This window comes from Sinocyclocheilus grahami, unplaced genomic scaffold, assembly GCF_001515645.1.
Source record: "Sinocyclocheilus grahami isolate Dianchi unplaced genomic scaffold, SAMN03320097.WGS_v1.1 scaffold203.1, whole genome shotgun sequence".
Classification (NCBI taxonomy): Eukaryota; Metazoa; Chordata; class Actinopteri; order Cypriniformes; family Cyprinidae; genus Sinocyclocheilus; species Sinocyclocheilus grahami.
The window spans coordinates 338499-364314 of NW_015505382.1; the positions used below are offsets into that span (position 1 = coordinate 338499).

At 35.5% G+C, this 25816-nt stretch overlaps 3 protein-coding genes across 3 annotated transcripts; 1 reads left to right on the forward strand and 2 right to left on the reverse strand.

The window, feature by feature from the left end:
* Window positions 1-1639: 1639 nt before the first annotated feature.
* LOC107595519 (Williams-Beuren syndrome chromosomal region 16 protein-like) lies at window positions 1640-10994 on the reverse strand. The gene is made up of 12 exons (XM_016285943.1): window positions 10921-10994; window positions 10119-10409; window positions 8972-9101; window positions 8462-8590; window positions 8188-8254; window positions 7733-7782; window positions 6657-6743; window positions 6286-6467; window positions 6051-6138; window positions 2844-3017; window positions 2508-2590; window positions 1640-2175 (listed from the first exon to the last, which is right to left on the reverse strand). Exons 2-12 carry the CDS (start codon window positions 10395-10397, stop codon window positions 2098-2100), a joined length of 1347 nt encoding a protein of 448 aa, XP_016141429.1. The 5' UTR covers window positions 10398-10409; window positions 10921-10994; the 3' UTR covers window positions 1640-2097.
* A 765-nt stretch (window positions 10995-11759) lies between these two features.
* Window positions 11760-16000, reverse strand: LOC107595520 (neutrophil cytosolic factor 1-like). The gene is made up of 11 exons (XM_016285944.1): window positions 15889-16000; window positions 15688-15768; window positions 15435-15510; window positions 14413-14578; window positions 14168-14229; window positions 13955-14077; window positions 13272-13379; window positions 13044-13161; window positions 12820-12933; window positions 12532-12698; window positions 11760-12147 (listed from the first exon to the last, which is right to left on the reverse strand). Exons 1-11 carry the CDS (start codon window positions 15958-15960, stop codon window positions 12002-12004), a joined length of 1233 nt encoding a protein of 410 aa, XP_016141430.1. The 5' UTR covers window positions 15961-16000; the 3' UTR covers window positions 11760-12001.
* Window positions 16001-23388: 7388 nt separating this feature from the next.
* Window positions 23389-25651, forward strand: LOC107595521 (DNA-directed RNA polymerase II subunit RPB11-a-like). Its single transcript, XM_016285945.1, has 4 exons — window positions 23389-23507; window positions 24305-24394; window positions 24497-24671; window positions 25238-25651. The coding sequence occupies exons 1-4, from the start codon at window positions 23455-23457 to the stop codon at window positions 25271-25273; spliced, it is 354 nt and encodes a 117-aa protein (XP_016141431.1). The 5' UTR covers window positions 23389-23454; the 3' UTR covers window positions 25274-25651.
* The last annotated feature ends 165 nt before the right edge of the window (window positions 25652-25816 follow it).

Genomic DNA, 25816 nt, shown 5'->3' on the forward strand with positions numbered 1-25816 from the left:
GATGAGTATCTTCCCCTTTGAAGGGGTCACTTGTTGCTCTTTACAAAAGTATGGTATGGGTGTCTTTTTTCCACAAGCTTTTCTTCTATCAGCTCCTAAGCAGAAATTTGTAGAAACCATATATTTATCAGTGTTAAGAAGGGGTGACCTGTTTGTTCTCTGACAATTAAATACATGAAACAATATATTTTTACAGCTTAGATTTGATTTTCAATTGTTACTCTTTTTTTCTTTTTTTTTCTCACTGTTTGAACCATGTTTTCTTAAGCGTACAGTGGGGGTTTACACCATGCGACTGCTAGACCATGTGCCAATTGAAGATTTGTTATCTAGACAAGTATATGAAGAGATTTAGTCTCATCTGTGATTTACAAATGATTTCTGTGGGATGATATTTGCTGAAGCTACTTCTAACTACCCATACAAATGATTGATTTGGAGAAATTGATTAAACCAGCTTAGACACCAGAAAAGTTCGTGACTTGATTACTTTTTTTTTTTACCTCTTTTTTTTTTGTTTTCTTCTTTGACCTACTTTGTGTAGGTTAGAAACTGTCCCTTTATATTTGCACATTAAAGAGGGTGACTTTCAACTATTCCCTTTTCCCTCAGAATGTATACTGCTTTATAATTGGTACTATAATCTTATGTGATCTATCAATACAGTTTGGTACAAATATAGCATATACTTGATTCTGAAGGATACAAGAGTTTCAATATAATATTATATTTTCTGTCCCTGAAGTGGCTTAGACCAAGTCTGTTTTTGCATGTCTTCATTTAAGGCCTCCAAAAACATACTTTTAAAATGATCCGTTATAAGTTGCTTCACCTTTATATTTATACATTTTTGCAGCCACCTGAAAGCAATGAATTTATATATAATATAAATGATGTTTTCAAGTCTGGAAAACAACCATCCTTTAGAATATATTATATATATTTTTTTTTAATCAGTTATGCTCTAAAATATTTAATCCTCTAGTAATTGCTCAATTAACAAAACTGGCAAGCCACAGTCATTGTTCTTTCGAGACAATTATTTAGCAAAGGTATGAATCAAAGTTTAATAATTGTATAATATATGTGATCCATATATTCTATATGACCCTGGACTTGTCATAAGGGTCCTTTTTTTTTAATGAAATTTATATATCATCTGAAAGCTGATTATATATGCGTTCCATTGATGTATGGTTTGTTAGGAGAGGACAATATTTGGAAATCTGGAACCTTGGGGTACAAAAAATCTAAATATTAAGAAAATCACCTTTAAACCTCTCCAAATGAAGTTCTTAGCAATGCATATTACTAATCAAAAATGAAGTTTTGATATTTACAGTAGGAAATTTACCAAATATCTTCATGGAACATGATCTTTACTTAATATCCTAATGATTTTTGGCATAAAAATAAAAATCGATAATTTTGACAATGTATTGTTGGCTATTGCTACAAATATACCCGTGCAACTTAAGACTGGTTTTGTGGTCCAGGGTCACATACAGGTTATTTGTTGTTTCTTATTCAGTAATCACAAATGCATAGAAAGATAATTCATTACACAAAAATTGTAACCGTTTTAAAAAGATGGGTAGTGCTTTGCCAAAAACCTCTGCTACAGCACAGTAAAGCCAGATGTATTTTAATTTAAATATACTTTTCATGTAGCTGTACAGTTTTCAGATACAATTTTTAGCCTATTGACAATCCAGTGTGATTTTTAACAAGAAAAGCAGATATTGAAACAGCACAGATAATGTCTCTTTGAACACACGGTGTCCACCTCAGGTGATGACAATGTATCATTTAGAGCAAACTTTCAAAAGTAGCCAACATAAGACTCATTAAGAGGTCTTGAGTTATTTAGCAGTTAGACTCATGTCTATTTTTGAGGTCAACACTGCCAACCGCAGAGGAGGTGTCGCATTTCCTTGTTACCTTAAGCACAGCCTTGGCTTGATGCAGTGTGACATGAAGACTCTTTAGTGAGGGCCTGTAACAAGTCCAAAGGTTCTGCAGAAATAATTAAACGTGGCATTCTGATGGTGTTCGCTGAAGTGCCTGAAATAATAGTATGAATTTGCCTTGACAGTCTCATATGATTGATCTGACCAGCGCCACCATGTGGTCAACACCACGGGCAACGTCCGTCACGTGGCCTGGCACTGTCACCTAAAACATGACGAGCATTAGCATAAAGAAAACAGATGAACAACTAATGTCTACTGCATATAGTTCTGTTAATTTAACATGTTAATTTATTCCAATTAACAAAGTATACATTTTTTTGTCTATTCAATGTTTTCGCCTAATGCAACGAGTTGAAATTGTTTGTTGGGAGCTTTTCTAAGCAAATTTTGATCTTTGTGATTAGCTGTGATTCATTAGAATAATTAAACACCGTTTTATGTAATTATTTGTCAAAAAATCAATTGGCAGCCCAAGCTCTGCAATCTACACTTTTTCATGTTAAAAGAAAGAATGCAAAGTTTTTGGTTTCTTACCCTCCATGGAAAATACTGGTCATGTTTTCCAATGCCAAGACATCCTCTCATATTCTTACCCCAAACAAACAGCTCACCTCGATCTGAAAACAATATTCATGTAGCAAATAACTCGGCCTTCTATTTACATGGATGTTAGCCAGGAAACTGACTGGATTTAATACCACCATGGTTATGCAAGCATTTGTGTTTTCAGGAGAAAGAACATTAACAGTATCCTGCATGAGAGCACATTTAAAATCACTTCAGGAGAATCTCATAATCATAGTCAATACAACAACATTTAATCTTGAGTGAATGTACATGCAAAGTAATAACATTTTTACTGTAGATCACCTGTGATGGCTGCAAAGTGATTGAGTCCACAGCGGATGGATGAGACCTTCACTGTAGGGTTGGACTCTGACCTCCCAAAAAACGTGGCTGGCAGTCTTTCTGGGATAGCAGACTCGGAAAGTTTCGGGCCTCTTCCCAGGATTCCAAAACCCCAAACAAACACCTCTCCTTCCTCTACAGAGATTGAGTTATTTAATTTGTTACATAACAAGCATTGCACAGAAAAGGTCATTCAAATAAACAATTTATGATTTTCAACAGTTGTATAGCTGGTTCAACAATTATGCATTCAAATATTAAAATCCATTGAGCATTTTAAATTGATAATGACAAACCATGTAACCACTTTGTCTCTAAAATATGCATATAAAATATTCTTTCATACAGTGCTGCTTGAAAGTTTGTGAACCCTTTAGAATTTTCTATATTTCTGCATAAATATGACCCAAAACATCATCAGATTTTGGTAGCCAAAGTCCTCAGATCAGTCCTGAAAGTAGACAGAGAACCCAATCAACACAAATATTTTCTTTTATTATTTATTTGAGAAAAATTATCTAGTGTTACATATCTGTATGTGAATCTTTGCTTTCAGTATCTGGTGTGACCCATTTTTGCAGCAATAACTGCAGGTAAATGTTTCTTTTAAAGGGGTCATATGATGCAATTTCATTTTTTTATTTTCTCTTTGGAGTGTTACAAGCTCTTGGTGCATAAAGGAGATCTGTAAAGTTGCAAAGACTAAAGTCTCAAATCCAAAGAGATATTCTTTATAAAAGTTAAGAGTCAGCCACACCTACCTAAAACAGCTTGTTCGAACACGCCTTCACAGTGGGAATTCTAGCCCCTTTCTCAGTACAGAACCACTTCAACTCTGAACTGCTTGCACAGTTAGCTCCTTCCACAACATTTCAACTGGATTAAGGTCCAGACTTTGACTCTGTCATTCCAAAACATTAACATTGTTCTTCTTTAACCATTCTTCGGTAAAATGACTTATTTTCTTGGGGTCGTTGTCTTGCTGCATGACCCACTTTCTCTTGAGATTCAGTTCATGGACAGATGTCCTGACATTTTCCTTTAGAATTTGCAGGTTTAATTCTGAATTCATTGTTCAATCAATGATAGCAAGCTGTCCTGGACCAGATGCAGCAAAACAGGCCCAAACCATGATACTACCACCACCATGTTTCATAGATGGGATAAGTTTCTCCATAATGGAATGCAGTGTTTTCTTTTCTCCAAACATAACGCTGCTCATTTAAACCAAAAAGTTCTATTTTGGTCTCATCGGTCCACAAAACATTTCTCCAATAGCCCTCTGGCTTGTCCACATGATCTTTAGCAAACTGCAGACGGGCAGCAATGTTCTTTTTGGACAGCAGTGACTTTCTCCTTGCAACTCTACCATGCAAGCCATGGGTGTTCAGTGTTCTCCTGATGGTGGGCTCATGAACATTAGCCAATGTGAGAAAGGCCTTTAGTTGCTTAGAAGTTATCCTGGGTTCCTTTGCGACCTTGTGGATTATTACACGTCTTGCTTTTGGAGTAATCTTTGTTGGTGGACCACTCCTGGGGAGGGTAACAATGGTCTTGAATTTCCTCCATTTGTACACAGTCTGTCTGACTGGATTTGTTGAGTCCAAACTCTTTAGAGATGGTTTTGTAACCTTTTCCAACCTGATGAGCAACAAAAAGTTCGTGCCATGATTCACTTCCACAAACACGATCAAACATTGATAGATCCCTGTTCTTTAAATAAAATGGCAGACACTTGCACCTGATAATCATTTCACTGATTGAAAACACCTCTGAACAGATGGACTCTTAATTTCACCTTCAAATTAACTGCTAAACCTAGAGATTCACATACTTTTGCACCGCACAGATATGTAACACTGGATCATTTTTATCAATAAATAAATGAAAAAAAAAGTTCGTGCCATGATTCACTTCCACAAACACGATCAAACATTGATAGATCCCTGTTCTTTAAATAAAATGGCAGACACTTGCACCTGATAATCATTTCACTGATTGAAAACACCTCTGAACAGATGGACTCTTAATTTCACCTTCAAATTAACTGCTAAACCTAGAGATTCACATACTTTTGCACCGCACAGATATGTAACACTGGATCATTTTTATCAATAAATAAATGAAAAAGAAAATTGTTTGATTGGGTTATCTTTGTCTATTTTTAGGACTTGTGTGAAAATCTGATTATGTTTTGGGTCATATTTATGCAGAAATATAGAAAATTCTAAAGGGTTCACAAACTTTCAAGCAGCGGGTAAAATAAGTATATATTTATAAGTGTTGTAAATGCAACTTAACCACTGATTTCTAGTCGTGTCCTCTATTGGAAGGCCAAACAAAGTAGTTTCGCTTTCACAACGAAACACACAGCGTCATACACGGCGGGCTAGAGTGAGGAACGGTCGGCGGGCTAGAGTGAATGGAGGCCGGCGGATTCGACGAAGGAGCGTCCGGCGGGCTTGCGGCAACCACATGTGACGACTCCGCTTCGTCCACGGTGAAAGGTGATCCGGCGATCCACAGCACAAAGTTGATGCATTTCCTCAGCGACCAGCACGGATCAGCTCTAAGCATTACGAAGCGGATACCTTCCTCTTTTAGAAGGCCAAACCAAGTAGTTTCACTTTCACAACGAAACACACAGCGTCTCCATGACATGGCGGCAGCAACAATACTACTACAGCGAGAATAAAAGTTACGTCGTCTTTCTTTGTGTGAACATTTGGGCAGCGTTATGCAAATCTTCCCAGATAGTGATGTAGATATGTGGGGGTGTTAGAACGAGCCGTTTTAGGTAGGCGTGGTTGACTTAACTTTTATAAAGAATATCTCTTTGGATTTGAGACTTTAGTCTTTGCAACTTTACAGATCTTCTTTATTCACCAAGAGCTTGTCACACTCCAAAGAGAAAGGAAAAATTGAAATCGCATCATATGACCCCTTTAACTTATATTACTTTAACTAGTTGCAATGACAACATTTATAATTTTTGTTTAGTCGAAGTACTTAAAATATTTCATTGTGCCATTTACCATATTCAAGTACAATTTACATTGTACTTCAGAGAGCACCATAGTATTTTAGGTCTTTTTTTTTTTTTTTAAGTGCACTGAATTGTTCCAGCAAACTCAACAGTTGTTTGCCTGAATAAGAGTGTAATCCTACCGTTCAGTACAGCCACCTGTGTTACTCCGCATGCCGCCTGTCTGCCTCGACCCACACCCCTCAGGGCCAGCAGCCGTGGAGAGCTAATCTGACAATCAGACTTTACAAATCAGCTGCTCAGCCTGTCATTGTTGCACTTATTGGACTATTTATTTTTCATATAAAACTCTTTATAAGAGTTACTTCTATGACAGTGAACAATCACTGGTATTTGTTTGCCAGTTGTGCTCTTTACCTGTGTGGCCTCGGTGACAGAGGCCAGCTGCAGATACTCTGAGTTTCCCCAACCAAAAACATGCCCATCTGTGGACACGGCCAAACTACAGTCTCCATATGTGGCCACCTGCTGAACTTTGACCCCAGCCAGATCTCCTCCAACGGGTACTGGACAGGAGGCCTTGTTGTGATAGCCCAGACCTTAAAATACATACCAGATACATTAATCCTGAGGGAAGGGTTACATGGTCTGATGTGTACAAGTATGAGCTGTGAGTCACCGAGTTTGTCTGGATACATTTTTTGGAAAATGCCTAGAGGTGGGTTTCATAATGGAGTGGAACAAAAAGAGGGACTGAAAGATAATGACAGAAGGATGGTGAAACAAACCTGTTTGTCCATCTGCACCCCACCCACAGGCATTCACTGAGCCTCTGTCTGTTAGAAACAGACTGTGATCCTGCCCACAAGCCACCTACAGGACGAGAGGAGCAGGACAGATGGAGTGAGACTCATGAAAAATGTCAAGGTAATATTTTTAAGGCTTATTAAGACCTTAAAAGACTTTTGAATCGTGACATTATTTTCATGGTAATTATTTAAAATAATTGAACACATTTAACCCCAAATTCTCATTATCCTAATGACAGGAAACACATGTAACCTACTCATAAAAGTCATCCTGTTCATTTTCCTTAAAGAATAATAAATTAATACATTTAAAAAAATGTAATACAAAAAAATACGATATAGTATACTGTCAAATGTTTTTGACAAATGTACTTTACAATTTGAATACCATTAAATTTTTTTATTACAATAATATTAAAATGTTTTCATATTTGAGTATGAGTCACAGTGCACAGAAATCTTAATGGTCCTTAAATCAGTTTTTATAGTCTATGTAAAATATAATTTAATGAACACTGCCATTCAAAAGTTTCTGAAAGAAGAGTCTTATTTACATAAACGCTGCATTAATTTGATCACAAATACCATCAAATTGTGAAATACTACTTTATAAAATAGCTGTTTTCTAATTTAATAATATATTTAACATTTGTATTTTTTTCTGTGACGGCAAAGCTGAATTTTTAGCAGCTATTCAGTCTTCAGTGTCACACGAAACCATTTGAATATGCTGACTTGCTGCTCAAGAAACATTTATTATCTAGTTGAAACTGCTTAATTGTGTTTGAATATAACCCCAGATTTTTATAGGGTAATTATTTCTTTTGATTTTGGGTTGAAATGACACAATAGGACTTCTGAGATTCAAATTCGATACCTGTTTATTTCCATCAAAAGAATGCGAGTACAAAACTAGATTAGGAATTATTATAACTACTAAGAATATTGAGTCTGTAAGAAATATATTTAGATGTTGATATAGTTGCATTTACTATCAGCTATGAATTCATCAATGTACTGTATCATGCTAAAGTACTAAATGTCATCACATAACTGGGTGTCTCGACTGTCAAAGCCCTCAATCTTGTGAACAACATGACTGCCACTGCAGGGAACAGAAGAAAAGGATTGCCACTCTCAAATAAAATTTCAATAAAAGCAGCTTCAGCTTTATGCTCAGAAAGTTTATTAGCAAATGAAACCAGAGTACATATCATGCTCTTCTTGGCTAAAATGGTTAGTATTTGATTGATCGGATTGCCTCTAATGTTACTGCTCAAATCATAAACCCACAAAAACTTTAAAGGGACAATGACGAGCATTCCCCCGTCATGCTGAATAATCATTTCACTCCAAGCAACTGATGAAATAAAACCGACATAAACCGCAGTTAAAATATAAAGCTAATGGGATACAGGGAAAGAAATTGTTTTGGTTTAGCCACCACAACATAATGTGAAATCGAGTCCTTTGGTGAAAAACACTGGACTTATACTGCTGAAGGACAAACCTGTACACTTCATCCTCCACAATCTTCCTCCCACGCTGCCCATAAGCATTATTACCCATGCTGAAAACTAATGAGAGAGAAAGAGAGACATGAAGGACTCCTCACACGAGAGCCCAATGATTTCATTTTATTTTAAATGTATTGACTTTATATAGAACCTGAGCGCCTATAAATGCAACTTTAATCATTTTGAAAAGACCTCGCGCTACAGAAAGGTGCTCTATAATGACAATAAATCGCAGAAAGGTTATACGACAAAGCAGTGTTTGCTGACCTCCCTCAGAGTCTGTGAGCACTAGTGAGTGAGCACGTCCACATGAGACCTGCAGCACTCGTGTCTCCTGAGGGTTCACCAGCGGAAGAGACACTGGCGACGCTTCCAGGACATAGTCGTAACTCTTATCTGCAAACACAAGACAATGTTCTTGAGGAAAAGGTTGTTTGGTGATAGTTGTAATGGTTCCAGTAGATTCAGTTGGCAGCTCATTCCTTTAAAGAGGAACTGAGTGGATCATCAACGGCCACTACATGAATCTTCCCATGGCATGTTCAGTAGGAAGTGCTGATGAACACTTTCACATTAGCTACCATCAGAGAAGAACAGAGAAGAAAAGTTTTACTGTAACAACCCTACTTCCCCAACAAAAAAGTATCACGAAACTGCAGTGTTTTTTAAAGTACCTTGGAATTAATGTGGTAATTATTTCAAACCACTGATGGAAATGTTTTACCGTGAGCATCGGAGTTACTGACAGGAGTGCAATGGTATTTTGGGGTTTCTTACATCGGTCGTGTTGAGTACGTTGAAAGCCCAGCTGGGAGTCTTTCTTAAGGCCCATGCCCCACAATTTGGTCAGATCTCTGCTATTAGATGCCAATAAGGTGAAGCCATATCCACAGGCTGCTGAGGAAATCTACCAAAATACAAACATAACATACTACCATTCAAAACAAAAAAAAATCATTTTTATTCAGCCAGGACTCATTATATTGTTCAAGAGTGGCAGTAAAAACATTGATAATGATACAAAGATTTCAAATGACTGCTGTCCTTTTAAACTTTCTACTCATTAAAGAATTCTATAAAACACATCACGGTTTCCACAAGCATATTAAGCAATACTATAATGATAAAGTACAAAAAAAAAACAATATCAGATTAATTTCTTAAGGGTCATGTGACACTAAAGACTGGAGTAATGGCTGCTGAAAATTCAGCTTTGCCACCACAGGAATATATTACACATTCAAATATATTAAAATAGAAAATTGTTATTTTAAATTGTAATAATATTTCAGAATAATGCTGTATTTTTAACAAAACAAATGTAGATATATAAAACTTCTTCAAAACATTAAATTAAATATTAACAACCCTAAACTTTTGAACAACAGTGTTCAAAATATTTATCACATTTTTGGTACTTTTTTGTTTATGTAGAACATCACCTTCTGTTCAGTATCCAGGTGGTAAGGTGTGAGCTGGTACTTCCTGGGCTTTTTTCTGCCACTGTCCGGCACTACAAAGCTAGGGATCCCTAAAGCTCCAGTGTAGCCCCACACAAACACCTTGCCTTGGGGCTTCCTGTGTTGCCCCACATACTGGAACACGGGGGTGTCATCTTGCTGCTCCCGCTTTCTTGGGGTGCCAACTGGTCGAGTGACATACGCACTGAGACCCAGATGAAAACCACGACGGCCACAGGAGCGAAGGCTGACTAAAGCCATTATGACAGTCACCTGCATAATACACAAAATTCCAACATAAACTCTGATATACTTTATACCAATACTGAATATTAGTGAAATTAATAGAGGATTATCCAACACTAACATGAACAATTAAATATTAACAACCCTAAACTTTTGAACAGCAGTGTTCAAAATATTTATCACATTTTTGGTACTTTTTTGTTTATGTAGAACATCACCTTCTGTTCAGTATCCAGGCGGTAAGGTGTGAGCTGGTACTTCCTGGGCTTTTTTCTGCCACTGTCCGGCACTACAAAGCTAGGGATCCCTAAAGCTCCAGTGTAGCCCCACACAAACACCTTGCCTTGGGGCTTCCTGTGTTGCCCCACATACTGGAACACGGGGGTGTCATCTTGCTGCTCCCGCTTTCTTGGGGTGCCAACTGGTCGAGTGACATACGCACTGAGACCCAGATGAAAACCACGACGGCCACAGGAGCGAAGGCTGACTAAAGCCATTATGACAGTCACCTGCATAATACACAAAATTCCAACATAAACTCTGATATACTTTATACCAATACTGAATATTAGTGAAATTAATAGAGGATTATCCAACACTAACATGAAATACCATGGCATAAGCATGATTTTATATTATTTTTTTTTATTTATTTATGTAGCATTCATCATGGTAGTTCTATATCTGGTATTCTCTTAAGTGCCTTGGAGCAGCATGTAAAAACAATAAATACATAAATATGGTAATCACATTTACAAAGTAATATTAACATGACTTTTGGTCACAGGTATCATGGTATATGTATATGAAATATATAAAGTACACTGTATTGCTATATAATACCAGAGCATTCTGTACTCTATTTTGTTTGGTGAACTCAATACTCGCGCTCAATGATCGAAAAATCCTCTATAATTTATTTGACACCCCGCTTCAAATACTTCCTATCACATAATATGATTGACACATGAGCATATCTGCGACTCTCCGAACTGGCTCGGCGGCTGAAATGAAACATACACAGTAATATAATGTGAAATTCGTCTACTCTGTGTTTTGTGCTGCTCAGACATGTTTCTGTGGAGGCAGCCATGTCGACGTACGACGTGTGACGCATGACGTACACGCAAACTACTTCTTCTTCTTTTGGTTTTAATGGCAGCTTGCAGCCTTGGTGTTGCACCGCTATCGTCTGGAGCTAGTTACTTCCCATATACAGCATCTTGTTTCGTTTTTTCATATTCTTGATTTTAGTCCCGTTTTAGTCAAAAACACAAATCAAATGTTTAATTCCTTGTCCGCTCCTACTGCATTCCAGTACGTTATGTTCTTTAATCCACGTCTAGTTAATCCTATTTCCGCCATGTCTTTTACCAAGATCATCCTTTGAATTTCATATGTTGGGACACATAAACCGTGCTATTTACTGTGTCCTATAATTCAATCTGGTTCAAATAGTCTCTTCTCTGCTGTTTTTCCCTTTACTTTCCACTGTGCCCACTCTTACACACACACACTAGTAAAGTAATTGTCGAAGTGACCGATAGAGGACGGACGTGTCCTGTGTTTTCAATTATATTCGAGTAAGTTAACTTCTGTTTTTCGTTCATTTTGTTCCTGTACACAAAGAAAAGTTGAGCAAAAGTACATTACCAGAAAGTACCAGAAGATCCATGGCACTGCCTAGGGTTTTTGGACAGGAACTTTGGTAGTAGGCTACCATGGCATGTGGTAAATTAATATGGTAATTATATTAATATTCATATAAATATGTTAATCATGTACTATATTACCAACTGACCATCTCCCAGCACAATGGAATTTCTCATCATATCATCACCATGCATTTGATTGGCAAATTATGATTTATTTACTTATTTAACTGTTTACAAAAACATCAACAAACACAGCAAGTCATAAAAATGCATTCTGGAATATGACATAAACGTTACACGTATAAAATCTCTTAACGCATAGCTTATAACAGGTTCTGGCCTAAGCAGGAATGAACAGAGCATTTGTATAAACAAGTATCTGAATGCCGTGACCATTTTTAACACAGATTGAAATCAAGATTGAACACATCATCATCATCATCACTTCAGTTGGCCTCATGGATGCTGATTCTCTTGCATGTGTTCTCAGTGCAGCGCTCCAGAATGAGCTGAGGACTGGGCCGAGGAGGAATGACTGGAATACTTTTATCCAGATCTTCTGCTTGAGGAGAGCCTGATTTTACGATGTTCTCTACACAAACACAAACAGAATACACTTTAAGCAAAAAAAAATATATATATATATATCCTGGTCTGTAAAACTGATCTTTTCAAAACCTTTGTCAAGCAGAGCTACATATTTGGCAGGCAATGCATTAATGTTAGAACCACATAAAGAGACGAATGGAACAGTTACTGTGTGAGGAAATAATTATGTAAATATAATTATAGAATTACTGTAAAACCTGCAATCAGTACACAAAAATCTATCTATATCATTGATAGATATATTAGTGTTCATATAAAAGCAACAAATATAATAAAGAAGAAAAATATTTGCATAAATATATAATTTTTTTATCTGTCTGCTATATCCCACTATAAGGCACTATGTTTCTTTATGGAGAATGCACACCTCTGTTTGTCTTCCTCTCCTGCAGTGGAGATCGTGTCACAAGCCTGGATTGGGAGTTTAGTCTTCCTCGCTGCTGTAAGAACCGTCGACTCTGTCTTCGATAGCTGTCCTGACTGATTCGCTGACGTCCCTTAGGATGGATGCTGTGGGCATTGCGAATGGTAGACCTGTTGGCCAAAATAAATTGAAAAAAAAAAGTTTTAGTCTGATATTTTGTAAATGATGATCAACCAAAGTGTTCAGGTATTATTATCTTATGTGTGGCACTTCATAGACATATTGCTCTACCTTCTGGGTGGTGGTGTTGCTCTACTGACCACATTTTTCTCAGCATCCACCTCTTTCCTCTCTCCCATCCTGCACAGGAACATAGATGGGTAGAAGCCTGTATCTTCTCCTTTCCTGTATAAGACATTTGGGAATCTGATTCAATTATGACTCATCAAATGACTGCAAGCATTTCGATTGTTTCAAAACACCATCAAGTTCAATTTAGAGAGGTTGACTCATACCTGACCACCCACCACCCATCAAGAAGTTTATGGATGACCTCGATCATCTCTCCTGCCTCGAGAGTCAACTCATCCACTTCAACAGCTTTATACCCTTTAGTGGTTCTGTAGAGCTCTCCTGTCGTGGGTAAATATCATCAGTACAATACAAATAGCATAATCAATCACTCCCAAAATAGTGTTTTGGGTCTCATATCAGTGGCAGTAAACATAGCAAAACACACTAACCTGCATAATTAGGCTCTGGTTCCTCTGATTCTTCTGCTCCATCCGGAGGCTCTAAATATGAAGCTGGCACCCAGCCTCTCCTGGACTCACACTGGCAAAACCACCAGCCTGTAAACATCAGATCACATCACAATTCAGACCTGCTTTTCCCTTTACTAATATGTGAAAATGTGGGAAGAGAGCTACGTGAATATTAGTAAGTAATTTAACATGTGTATTATATATTATACACTACTGTTCACAAGATTGGGGTTGGTATAAGATTTCTTAAAATGTTTGACCAAGCTCACCAAGGCTGTATTTATTTGATAAAAAATACAGTACAATAATAATAATAATAAATAACAATTTTATTATATTTTGAAGTGAAATGAATTCCTGTGATGGCAAATCAAAATACTTTTTTTTAATCATGATCAATGTTGAAAACTGTTCTGCTTAATATTTTTGTGGCAAAAAATAAATAGCAAACATTTTGTATAAATGTTTTTACTGTCACTTTTGATCAAATTAATCTTGTTCTTGCTGATTATATAAGTATAAAAGTATTAATTTCTTTATATAATACAAATTTTATTATTGTATATAATTTACTATTAAAATGTCATTGTATTTTGAATTCAAATTGTTAATAAAAAATAAAATATATATTTTAGTACAGCCATATTTTACATCCTGCTCACCATTTGGGCTTTTTTCCACAATGTCCACCATGTCTCCCATCTTTAGAGAGAGCTCATACTTTGAGCTCTTGCTGTAGTCTGCAATCACTCTGTAGCTCTCAAGCATGATAGGGCCTGTGATCTCTGCAAAAAGAACAACAGCTATAAAACCTTTCGGGAAATTGTGTAAGGCATTTGCAGATAAATTATATCAAAAGTAGAATTTGATCTTACCTGATGTGGTGTTGCTCCGTGCTCTGTTTGTGGACATAATGAATGTCTCATTTCTTTTGTATCTATAGAAAGGTAAAAGTCAAAAAGAAATTTTCTGTAGTAAAAAAGCACAGTTGCACATTTTATTATTTTATGGCCTTTTAAAATGTATAGTAGGGACACGATCAGTGAACATCATGTGCTGTAAGAGCATGTGAATAACCACTAAGCCACAGCTCCAGCTAATTTTAACCTGACAGACTTACGGATGTGGTGCTGGTGGAGTTTCATCTTCAGGCCGCATTTTGAAGAAGTCACGTACAAGCTGACAGCGGGAGATCTTCGGAGGCAAGTTGAGAAGAGAGCGAAAGTATTCAGCGAGAGTCACCTGCCTCGTCTCTGTCGTTTTCTGGTTGTCGAGCCATTTAGGAGCTGAGAGAGATTTCATGACAGATCATCAGATGGAACGTTTGACTTGTATTGTCTTAAAGCAGCACTATGTAACTTTTTCTGTGTTCAAAATGTGTAAAATGTATATAATGAGCGAGTACATCATGAATTCATCTTCCAAACCGCGTTTTTTTCTTATTCCGAATCATTTTGAACACGTAAAAAGTTACATAGTGCTGCTTTAATAAAGGCAACTCTGTGGTATGGTCGTGTTGCACAAACTCTTTTGACTTAATGATTCCAACATTTATTTTGCCTGCTATAACTGAGTACACTTAAATGGCTATTCAGTGTATACTGCATATGACACATTTTGGAATTCTTGTATATTATATATTGTATATTATGTACAAATCAGTGTTACAGTGTGAGAAATTCAACACTGTGGTATGGTCATGCTGCACAAACTCTTTTGACCTCATGGTTACAATCTCTATCTTGCCTACAATGCTGGAAAGTCCAAAGAAAATACAGCTTATCCCCGTAAAAAATGTTTTGCAGAACTGAAACTCGTACTAAAAAAAACAAGACATGTCAATGCATGACATACAAATAGACCTCTTTTAACATTCATGACCTCTAAATAAATAAGCGTATATATCTGATATGCTTGACATTAAGCAGGTGTTTCCTCCTCTCTTAGGAACATTGAGAACCAAAACCTATTTCTGTATTGTCTGAAAAATGAAACTATCACATTATTATGACACATTTATTGCTTGCCGTAAGTCTGTAGATGCTGTTAACTTAGTAAATCATTTATGATATGTCGTTTTGTTCTTTCTGAAAATGGGTCAAATGAGCTGAAGATCTGTGCTTTAATCACAAAAGCCTTTACCTGGTAATGTGGGAATGATTCTGTCCTTTGCCTCAATGTCTCCTGCCTCAATAGGGAACATTTCCTTCAAAGTTTTCTGTAAAAATAAAAAATAACTGATTATAGCTTACAGAAAATCATTTTATATAAATATGACATAGATACAAATACAGGAAATTCTTGCAGCGATGAAATCAAATGAAATCAGGTAGGGAAAGGGAAATGTAACACTCTACTATACTTTCAATTGTAGAGAATAGAAAACGAGACTTACATGAAATGTGTGGATTTCTGGATAGCGCCTGTACACCACCTTTTCAGATTGATCACTCCATTTAACCAGGAACATGTACACCTTTAGTACAAGGAATGAAAAAGAAACCGTTTTACTATATCTTATAACTAAAACATCCTTGACAACCTTCAAAACACAACTTGTTTTCTGTACTTCACAATTTTGGAGCCGCTTACTTACATAGTGCTGACTGGGGAAGAATCTTTTCTCAAAGCCTAACAGTTCCACGAGTCGCACATAAGATTCAGCCATCCTGCACAACAGAGGTCTGAGCACGAAGTGAAGGGGTATTAGAGAGTCTGCTTTGCTGTTATGATCACCTGTGGTTTATGGAGTTATTATAGACTATGACAGTGGGAGGGGCGACCACTCAAGCACTCCCTTTCTCACTCCTGGTCATCACAACCTGATGATGAAATACAGATAGGAAACTTCAGAATTAGTTATGTGTTTAACATTTTACAGTAAGTGTATTTAACTTTATTTATGTGTGATAATTAACATATTTTGGATGATAAGGAATGTATTTACACCAGACACTATTTTGCAGAATACACAATAGTACATATTTTAATTAATGTATATGAAGGAAAATAGTCAATTGATTTAATCAATCAATAAAGTAAATTAAAACACTAGAAAGATAATAAGTAAAGACCCGACACTATTTTGCAGAATACAGTACATATTTTAATTAATGTATATGAAGGAAAATAGTCAATTGATTTAATCAATCAATAAAGTAAATTAAAACACTAGAAAGATAATAAGTAAAGACCCCCAAGCCCAGCCTAAGAACAGAACATTACTTTGTATTATAATATTAAGGAAGGGGCCCCATGTATTAATTGTACAGCTTTTTGTGATTTTAATCCTATTTAAGGAACTGTATTGGTCTTTCTAGAAAGATGCTAAAGGGGCAATGGGGAAAATAAATTACAATAAATCAATTGAACAATAAAAATACTACATACGCTGAAAAAAATGTTTCATTCATCCAATTAAAAAAATTTAGGGTAATGATTCACATCTATATTTTTTAATTTGAGCCAATGAAAAATAAATAACTTGCCTCTTGTACTAGAGACAAAGTGTTTTTTTAATGAGTTACAGTAGTTCACCCAAAAATGGAAATTCTGTCATCGTTTACTCACCCATAAGATGCTCCAAACCTGTATGCATTTCTTTCTTCCGTTGAACACAAAATATGATATTTTAAAGAATGTTTGTAATCAAACAGTTGCTGGTAGCCAATGTCTTCCATAGCATGAAAAATAAATACTATGGAAGTCAGTGGGTACTAGAGACTGTTTGGTTACACTCGTTCTTCAAAATATCTTATTTTGTGTCCAGTAGAAGAAGAAAAAGACTCGAATTGAAACAACTTGAGGGTGACTATATGATGATAGGATTTTCATGTTTGGGTGAACTATCCCTTTAAAATGACTGTGTTAAAGACAGATCTATAAATATGTGCATATATATATATATATTTGAAGAGTTTGGTTCCAAAACACTATAAATCCATTTTGATTAATTTGAGTAAAAATGTGTTTTCACCGCAGAAACCACCACAGGTTCATCAATGTCGTCAAAATTATTCATTTTTTAGGGCTGCACCATAAATCGCATGCGATTGTCATGTTCTGTGATTAGTAGTAAATCTCCATCACATGCTTTCAGATGGAGCTGCATTTAATACACAGAGCCGTAGATCACTGACAAGCTACGCAATATCGTGTTCATAATCGAAGGCGATTCATCTGCGATTATGAACGAATATTGCGTAGCTTGTCAGTTACTGTTTACAATGCGTGGAATGGGGAGCTGTGATTGGTTGAGCAGGTGTATGCATTCTGCAGAGAGAGAAACCGAGACTGGCGTTTGTCGCGGTTTGGAAAGATAGGGAGAAAACATGACAGAATAACACGGCGGATATATCGCATTTTGCGTAAAATTAAAAATTGACTTTTCGATACCGACCAGATACAATACTGATTTTGGCGGGAACTCAAATTTTTTTTAAATGGCGTTTATCGCGTTATGGAACCAAACTCTTCATATATACTATAGGCCTATATATAGTTTATCTATATTATGCTTTATAGAGAGCTGGCATAACCTCTTCAAATATGTAATTGTTTTGTTTTTCATAGTTAGTGCACAGTTAATGCAGATGTTCTCTATGAGCAGTTCCTCATGTTCACATATTTGTCTTTAGAGGTCCTTGTTTACTGAAAAAGAGAAGGAAGCAAATGTAAAAACAAACTAATTTTTCAAGTGGTCATGGTCTTTTATGGCTTATTCCTATTTTTGATCTCTTCAAATTGCTTTGTAGTTATATATCATTGAATATTGCTAGTTGGAAACAGACATGACTCTTTTGTTGATGAAACACCTCACTGCTTCTTAAGTCATTTTATAAAAGCTTCATAATCATTTTCTCTTTTATTTTCCTATAGTGACAGAGTTTCTCAAGCTAGAAGATTTCACAGGGGATTTTAAAAGAATTGTGATGACATACAGAACCACACACCACAAAATGCAAAACGCAAAAAAATAAAAATGAAAAGTTCTGCGGCTTTCAGAGATTGAGGATAGCAATAAATAGGCTATCAGTGCTCTGGACTGATATTTATTATGAAAAGTGCTGCATAAATAGAATTCTGGTCTATACATTTAACATAACTCTAATACAAAGTCTTTTTTTATTATTGGCTTCAGTACAGTAACTATATAAAAGCAGACTATTTGTGACCCTGTCAAAATCTAATTATGAGATAACTGGCATCAACGTTTGATTTCAACCATTAATTTCACCATGGTTTCAAAATTTGATATGGCCTTACTCGGTCAATATTAAAGATATCAAGGTTACATTTTCACAGAATGTTCTTTACCTTTATGAAGGATGATTTTAAGTAGAAAACAGTAATGCAGCCAGGGCCACATTTAATTTCTATTCAGTTTCTTTCCTCATATGTCTTTTTACAAATTATATTGCTGCATTTATATTTTTGGAAGAGGGTCCCTCAAAAGGGGATCATTTGGGGGTCATTAGCATCAAACACCTAAACTACACAACAGACATCAATTTGTCACTGTATTTAATATTTATTAATATTAATTACCATATTGTAACTACAAACTATTTATTTGTTTGTAAATATGCAGTCATTTTAAGTAATGTTCAGCTTTTCAGGTAAGATACAAGGCAAATTTATACCAAAAAAATAAATAAATAAACAAAAATACTGCTATTCATGAACACCTTAAATAAGATTCCTTGTGATAGTGACAGTTTTCAGAAGGCATGTTACCACATTAACAAAATAATAAAAAGTAAACATTTTGGCTCTGAGTCATTATTGAAGTAGCATCAAATGTGGAAGAAGTGAAGAAATTTGTGAAAGACTCGTGGTCTGCATGATTCCTTCATGACATTTTTTTCACCCACACTAGATATACTCCCGTACATAAACACACACCCACTTCTTTTGCTGTTTTTCATTGATGTCTGGACTGTTTGTCGTATAACTTCTCATTTCATTTTTCTCCCAATCATTTTCTTTTTTCATGTGACTTTGTGTGAAATATAACTCATACTTTACTATGACATCACTTGACTTTAGACGGTCATCAAGGTTCATTAAAAATCATTTTATGATAACAACACAATCTTCTTGCATTTATACAGTCTTCTCCTGATATAATGTGGCAGCTGAGTAACTTTATAACTATTAACTATGGAAACAGGTGAATGAAGAAAACAAATGGAGATTGTGACTACCTCACTGCTTTGGTCTTTCCCAGCCTAGACACTATAGATAGTGCTTACATTGCTACTTTTCATAGATTACCATAAAGAATGACTAATAACCTCTAAGAACTGCTTTGAGACCTATTGGGCTTTAATAACAAAAATCCAAGAAGAATGTCCATGATCTCATTTCCTCAAAGGACACTTTCCGAATTGCCAAATCACAGTTTATATTTTACTCACCATGGAGAAATGAATTGTAAAATGTGTGAATCATATGTTAAAATTAAAGAGTAAAAACACTTCATGAGTTCAATCATAGGTCATGAGAACAAGTTAGAACAAGAGATCCTGTCATGTCTGTGGCTGTAAAATTAGGTTTTCTCTATTGAAAATACAGTATATATGACTGACTAGTTGAATTATTCATTTAAAACTTTGATTGTTGCACAACCCTGATATTCAGCATTAGTATTTGTTTTTACTGCACAACAGGCCTGTTAAAAAAAAATATGAATAAGAATTTATGTATATGGTGGTAGACCTACTCTAACGAACTTAGAGATATTTAGAATGTGTTGCGTGATTAATAGACAACGTCTTGGTGCCTTGGAATTTGATATTTTGTTATTAGGGGTGCAAATAACTGGATAAATTGGGTCAATAGGTGATAAAAGGTCAATTGGATCCCTAATTAATTTACCATGCTAACTGACAATCCTTAACTAACAGCCATTTCAACTGAAAGATGACGATATATGAGTGTTGTCCACTAAGTAGCCTGAATCTTACTAGGGGGCACAGGATAAAGAATCTTTTAAGTCTAATCTTTTTCTATCAGTTTTTTCTATCCCTTTGAATTGAAATAAATCCATAGATTTAGTTCATATGTATGAATATGTTTTACTGACAGTATAGTTTTATATAATAAGTGTACACTGAAATCTGTGAAATGCTTACAGATCATTAAATATTTATTTCAATATTTTAGACCCCAATAAAACATATTTTCAATTAAATATATTTCAATCCATTTAAAATGAAGAGACCATTGTATTAGTCATTTTCAAGATAATATATAATTTCTATAAAAGCACATATTGACTATTGAACACCTAAACTGCAAGCATAAGTTAGGCTATACATAATTATCGCAAATCATATATTCACAGTCATTTGAAATTGGTGTCCTATGACATGTGATTTGTCTAAATTTAAATGTTTAATATAAGTCCACACCTACTCCACATATACTATGATCACATGCCTTATGACAGTAAACATGAAACAATAAGAGTGAGTGATTTCTTTTGAAAGTCAGTTGCTCTTTTTGACAGCTGTGTGTTGCTGTAACCTGTTTCATCAAACCTGTTCAGTGAACATTCAAGTTGGACTTTCCTGTAAAAACCACATCATGAGATTCATTTCAGTTAGATCACCAAACATGCACATAGGTGTTTGGACACAGATGATTGCTGCTTGCAGCTATATTTTGTTTTTAAATAGTATAGAGGTTGTATACAATAGATTAAGTGTAGATGGTTGAATGCCTGTTTGCTTTGGTGTTGCCACCCCTCACAGTCCTCATGCCACCCCCTTGCCACCCTCAAAATCATTTTCTAGATCCACCCCTGCTAAGTGGAGAAGAGGAGAGAAGCATCCTCAACTAAACATTGTTAGAAACAAACAAACAAATAAATAAAAAGAGAAAAACACAAGACTGATACGAAACCAGTTACCGTTCAAAAGTTAAATGTATAGACATTTTAACAATTAAATGATTTACCTGTTGAGACTGTGTTGACAGTCTGTGTAGTTGGATGATTGAACTCCCAAAAATCAGTAATAGTGGCTTTTTGACATTACACATTTGACAAAAAGAAAAAAAAGAGGCGTGAATAAAGAACCCTAAACTGGAGCATAACAACATTTCAGCATATAAACACTTCGACAATATGGTTCTAAATAGAGCTGTTACAATGTATAAAGAACCTTTTAAAAACATATTTTAGAGTGTGTGGAAGGACAAAGAAAGAAATATATAATGATATAAATTATACAAATAGTTGAAATAAATATAATAAATATAGTTTAAATGGTAGGAAAATAATACTAATGTTACTATAAGATGGTTAAGCTCTAATTCAACACAAACACACACACATATACAGCAGTTAACATTTGAAGTGGATCAAAACCTTTCATCAAAGCTGTCCTAAAACCTAAAACCAAAATGCATTCTTGTCTTAGGACAACTTTGATTAACTTTTTTGATCCAATTCAAATGTTGACTACTGTATATAGGCTGTGTGTGTGTGTGTGTGTGTGTGTGTAATTACAGCTTTCAAAACGTTATTATGTCATTACTTCAATTAACCATACACTGTGTTGCATCTTGGGTCTTTTGAATTGTGTATGTATTTCTGAGTGTGTCTGTTCAGGAAAAGGCGTGGCCTGTACGCAAGCCAGCAGAGATCCTGATTGGTCCTGTCCTGGTTCCAGTGAAAAGGACCTCCCCAAACACTCTAGGAGGCCGAATGCCTGCCATTTGTTTTGCTTTGTCTTGAGGTTCTTTTGTGATTGTGCATACTGTGTAAAACTTGCTCTTGTTTTAGTTGATTTCCAATTGTATTTAGTTTAAGGGAAGTAGGGAGTGTGATGCCATTTCTTTATTATGGTTTGCTCTATGTTTTGGGTTAAGGGAGTTAGGGAAGTTGTGTTGTATTCTTTTTTTTATGTTTTATTTTGGTTAGAGAATTTAAAGGGTATACCAAAATTAGTTAATTTTTGTTTGTTATTTTGGCCTTGTCCACTCCTGAATTTGTTCCCTTTGTTACTTATATTTATTATAAGTTTGTTAATAAATATTTTTTTTGTTTGCTAATATCTTGGGAGTGAGTGCGCATTTCATTTATGTTGCCACTGGCCCTAGACGGTCGTAACAACTGTAAAAAAAGATCCGTAAAATTTACGGTAAAAAACCGGCAGCTGTGGTTACCGGAATTTTACCGTAAAAAAATACGGTAGCAATGCTTTAGGTTTTATGGTTTTAACTTAAATTTACAGTTAAATACCGTAATTTAATTTGATATCATGTTAATATACCAACCTATTGAAGTACTGAAATCTGTTTTGTACCTTTGTAATACACTGATAACCACCCAACGCAGGAGGTGATGAGAGAGTCACATGATGAACCAAAGCCCATCACAAGCAGCTTTTAAATAATAACATATATAGAAGGTGCACAGTGTCATTCACACAAACACTAAACACCATCATGGTAACACACATGAAACTGAAATAATGCAATAAACATTCATTTAACAACATTAGGTGTAACACACAACCCTAATATACAAAACTGATAAGAAAAAACTCAGAAGAAACATAGTTATTTCAACAAAAAAACATAAAATTTTAAATGTAATGCAGGGAATTCTGGGAATGTCAATTTACGGTTATTCATTGTAAATTATACAGTCTTTTTCACTTCCAAAAACGGTATACTACCGTAAAATTGATGTCCAATACATGTAATGTCCAATACAGTTTTTCACCGTATATAGTAGGGGAATTTACCGTTAACCATTTAACAGGCTTTTACTGTAGCATTTTTACAGTCTTTTACCATTAAATTCACGGTCATTTTTTACAGTGTAGTAACATTGTAATTTGGTGATATGACAAAAATTGTATTATTTTCCTACCATTTTAACTTATAAAGAAAGAATCTGTTTATAAAGAAAGAATATCAGAACGAATTTAACTTATAAAGAAAGATGTATGACACTTTTGTGTCAGTGTGTTGAAAACTGTAAAATATAGACTATATTTAGCTAAGTAATTTATCTACAGCTCTTCGCTGCCCTCCAGCGATCTTCACTCAACACTGCACTTAAATACTGACATTCTCACGCCGTGTAATGCGCATGCGTCGTACAGTGTGCGTCCATTAGCTTCGTCGCTGCAGGGTTTCAAACAGGATGAACGCGCCACCGGCATTCGAGTCGTTTTTGCTATTTGAGGGAGAAAAGAAGTAAGTGCAGTACACCGCAGTTTTAACTTTTAAGTGATACTAACTGAACTAACTTAAAGCTGTAATGAAACAAAGGCAGTCAGCTGGAATACAGGAGTTAGCTTGCAAAGTGTTGAGCTTGTTGGCTAACGACAAGTAAGTCTATCTGTTAGGAGTCTGACTAGCTTTTGTTCTCATTACATCACTCTATAGATACCTCAGACTACGCTTTTTATTTTACAGGCTATCCACTAGACCCAAATATGTGTATATATATATATATATATATATACTTTTTTTTGTTATGGTCTCTCTTTCTTCATTCACACTCACACTCACACACACACACACACACAAATGTAAATATAGAAACAAACGTTTTTGGACATTGTACCATGACATCCTTTAGTAAATTCCTTGTTTTGTTGTTGTGATTACTTTTTTTTAATTATTTTTTTTTCATTTATTTTATGTAAAGCACTTTGAATTACCATTGTGTATGCACACACAAATGTAAATATAGAAACAAACGTTTTTGGACATTGTACCATGACATCTTTTAGTAAATTCCTTGTTTTGTTGTTGTGATTACTTTTTTTAAATTATTTTTTTTCATTTATTTTATGTAAAGCACTTTGAATTACCATTGTGTATGACACGTGCTATATAAATAAACTTGCCTTGCCTATACCATGTAAATTACTATAGTGTATATTTCAAAGTACCGTATTATTACCATCATTGTACCATGGTACCCTCACAGTACTGTTTGTAAAGGGAAGCAATCACCTAATATCCCTGTTCAACTTCCTTTACAGGATCACAATAGTTAAAGACACGAAGGTGCCAAATGCATGTCTGTTTACACTGAATAAAGAGGATCACACACTGGGGAACATCATCCGGTCGTAAGTGCACAAGCATCTGATGGCCAAACATATCTGAGTCTTTGTGATCACGGTGATGCTCTTGTTGGTTTGTGTATTCAACCTTTGCCACTTTTGTGTAAGGCAACTGCTGAAGGACCCTCAGGTGCTGTTTGCTGGATATAAGGTTCCTCATCCTCTGGAGCACAAGATAGTGATCCGTGTTCAGTCGACACCAGACTACAGTCCCCAGGAAGCCTTCACTAATGCCATCACTGATCTGATCAGTGAACTGTCCCTTCTGGAGGAGCGATTCAGGGTATGTGACATGTGCATAGCAGTCTGTTTCAGTTCAGTGAGGGGTGCTGTGTTTTATTAGTGGTGTTTGCTAAGGCAAGCATCACTATTATTACTATTAGCTCATACATATAGTAATGGATTTGAACAATCTAGAACTCCAGGTATGAAATTTAAGTGTATAAAGGCCTGTTCACACCCAGATTTGGTTCAATAATTTTAAATTGAATGAACAGCTGTTTGTGTTTAATGATGGCTTACTTGGCATTGTTTGAATATCTTGCTGTGCATCTTTAGAGGGTGGCATATGTTTGCTGAGAGTAACGAAAGGCTGTATATGGATATGATTTGGGCATGTTTTATGCAAATTATTAACCTCAGGCATGTTGCCGCTCATTTACAATACTCCAAATTCATTAACATTAGAACCAGGTTAAGAACAAATGTTTGTGTTGTAAATTAGAATTTTTTCGTAAGAAGTTCTCCTGTTTTAGTACAAATAATCCACACAGTTATTAGTGAATGAGAACTGTTGTGTTGAGGAGTCCGTGTTGTATATTCCAGAAATTGATGTGACTTTTATTGTAGGTTGCCATCAAAGACAAACAAGAGGGAATAGAATGAAGACCATCACACTCCATTGGAACACAACAACTGATTCACAATGGACTGAATTGTAAATCTTGAGAACTCCGTTTCTATAATGGGCTACAATATTCCCTTTTTTTCATGAAATATTAAGAGGTCAGTTGACAAGCTCTCATAATGAATAATAAGAGATCTTCACCAGCTTCTAACAACATTGAGGTTAAGATCTGTGGGGTTCCTTCTCCAATATTGATTTTCTAACAAAGCATGTTGGTGTAATGAAATGATCAAATCTGAACATTCTTTGAAAATATTTCATCACACCAAATGTGTGTACAAGGAAATCATTTCCTCTTCATTGTCCCACTCATTTGTGATGTAGTTTATTTTTTGTTATTAATAAATGGACTTTTGTAATGAAATACAATAACTTGCATTTATTTGAATCTCAACATTGTGGCTTTGTTTCATGGATTTGTTAAACTCGTCGCTTTCAATGTGGGAACTATTTCGGACCTTCAGTTGTTTCGTAGGGGACGCATTAAAATGATGCACAAATGTAACTTGATGGCTACTGGA

What these genes read in the sequence shown, in the direction of transcription:
- LOC107595520 (XM_016285944.1), bottom strand. Translation starts at nt 15,960, where the DNA reads ATGGCTGAATCTTATGTGCGACTCGTGGAACTGTTAGGCTTTGAGAAA. An exon ending in ACTCCACCAGCACCACATCC is followed by an intron (nt 14,230 to 14,412) that starts GTAAGTCTGTCA and finishes ACCTTTCTATAG; the next exon opens with ATACAAAAGAAATGAGACAT. An exon ending in TGTGGAAAAAAGCCCAAATG is followed by an intron (nt 13,380 to 13,954) that starts GTGAGCAGGATG and finishes TGATGTTTACAG; the next exon opens with GCTGGTGGTTTTGCCAGTGT.
- LOC107595521 (XM_016285945.1), top strand. Translation starts at nt 23,455, where the DNA reads ATGAACGCGCCACCGGCATTCGAGTCGTTTTTGCTATTTGAGGGAGAA. An exon ending in CTATTTGAGGGAGAAAAGAA is followed by an intron (nt 23,508 to 24,304) that starts GTAAGTGCAGTA and finishes CTTCCTTTACAG; the next exon opens with GATCACAATAGTTAAAGACA. An exon ending in TTCTGGAGGAGCGATTCAGG is followed by an intron (nt 24,672 to 25,237) that starts GTATGTGACATG and finishes CTTTTATTGTAG; the next exon opens with GTTGCCATCAAAGACAAACA.
- LOC107595519 (XM_016285943.1), bottom strand. Translation starts at nt 10,397, where the DNA reads ATGGCTTTAGTCAGCCTTCGCTCCTGTGGCCGTCGTGGTTTTCATCTG. An exon ending in ACGTACTCAACACGACCGAT is followed by an intron (nt 8,591 to 8,971) that starts GTAAGAAACCCC and finishes TTGTGTTTGCAG; the next exon opens with ATAAGAGTTACGACTATGTC. An exon ending in TCACTTTGCAGCCATCACAG is followed by an intron (nt 2,591 to 2,843) that starts GTGATCTACAGT and finishes TATTGTTTTCAG; the next exon opens with ATCGAGGTGAGCTGTTTGTT.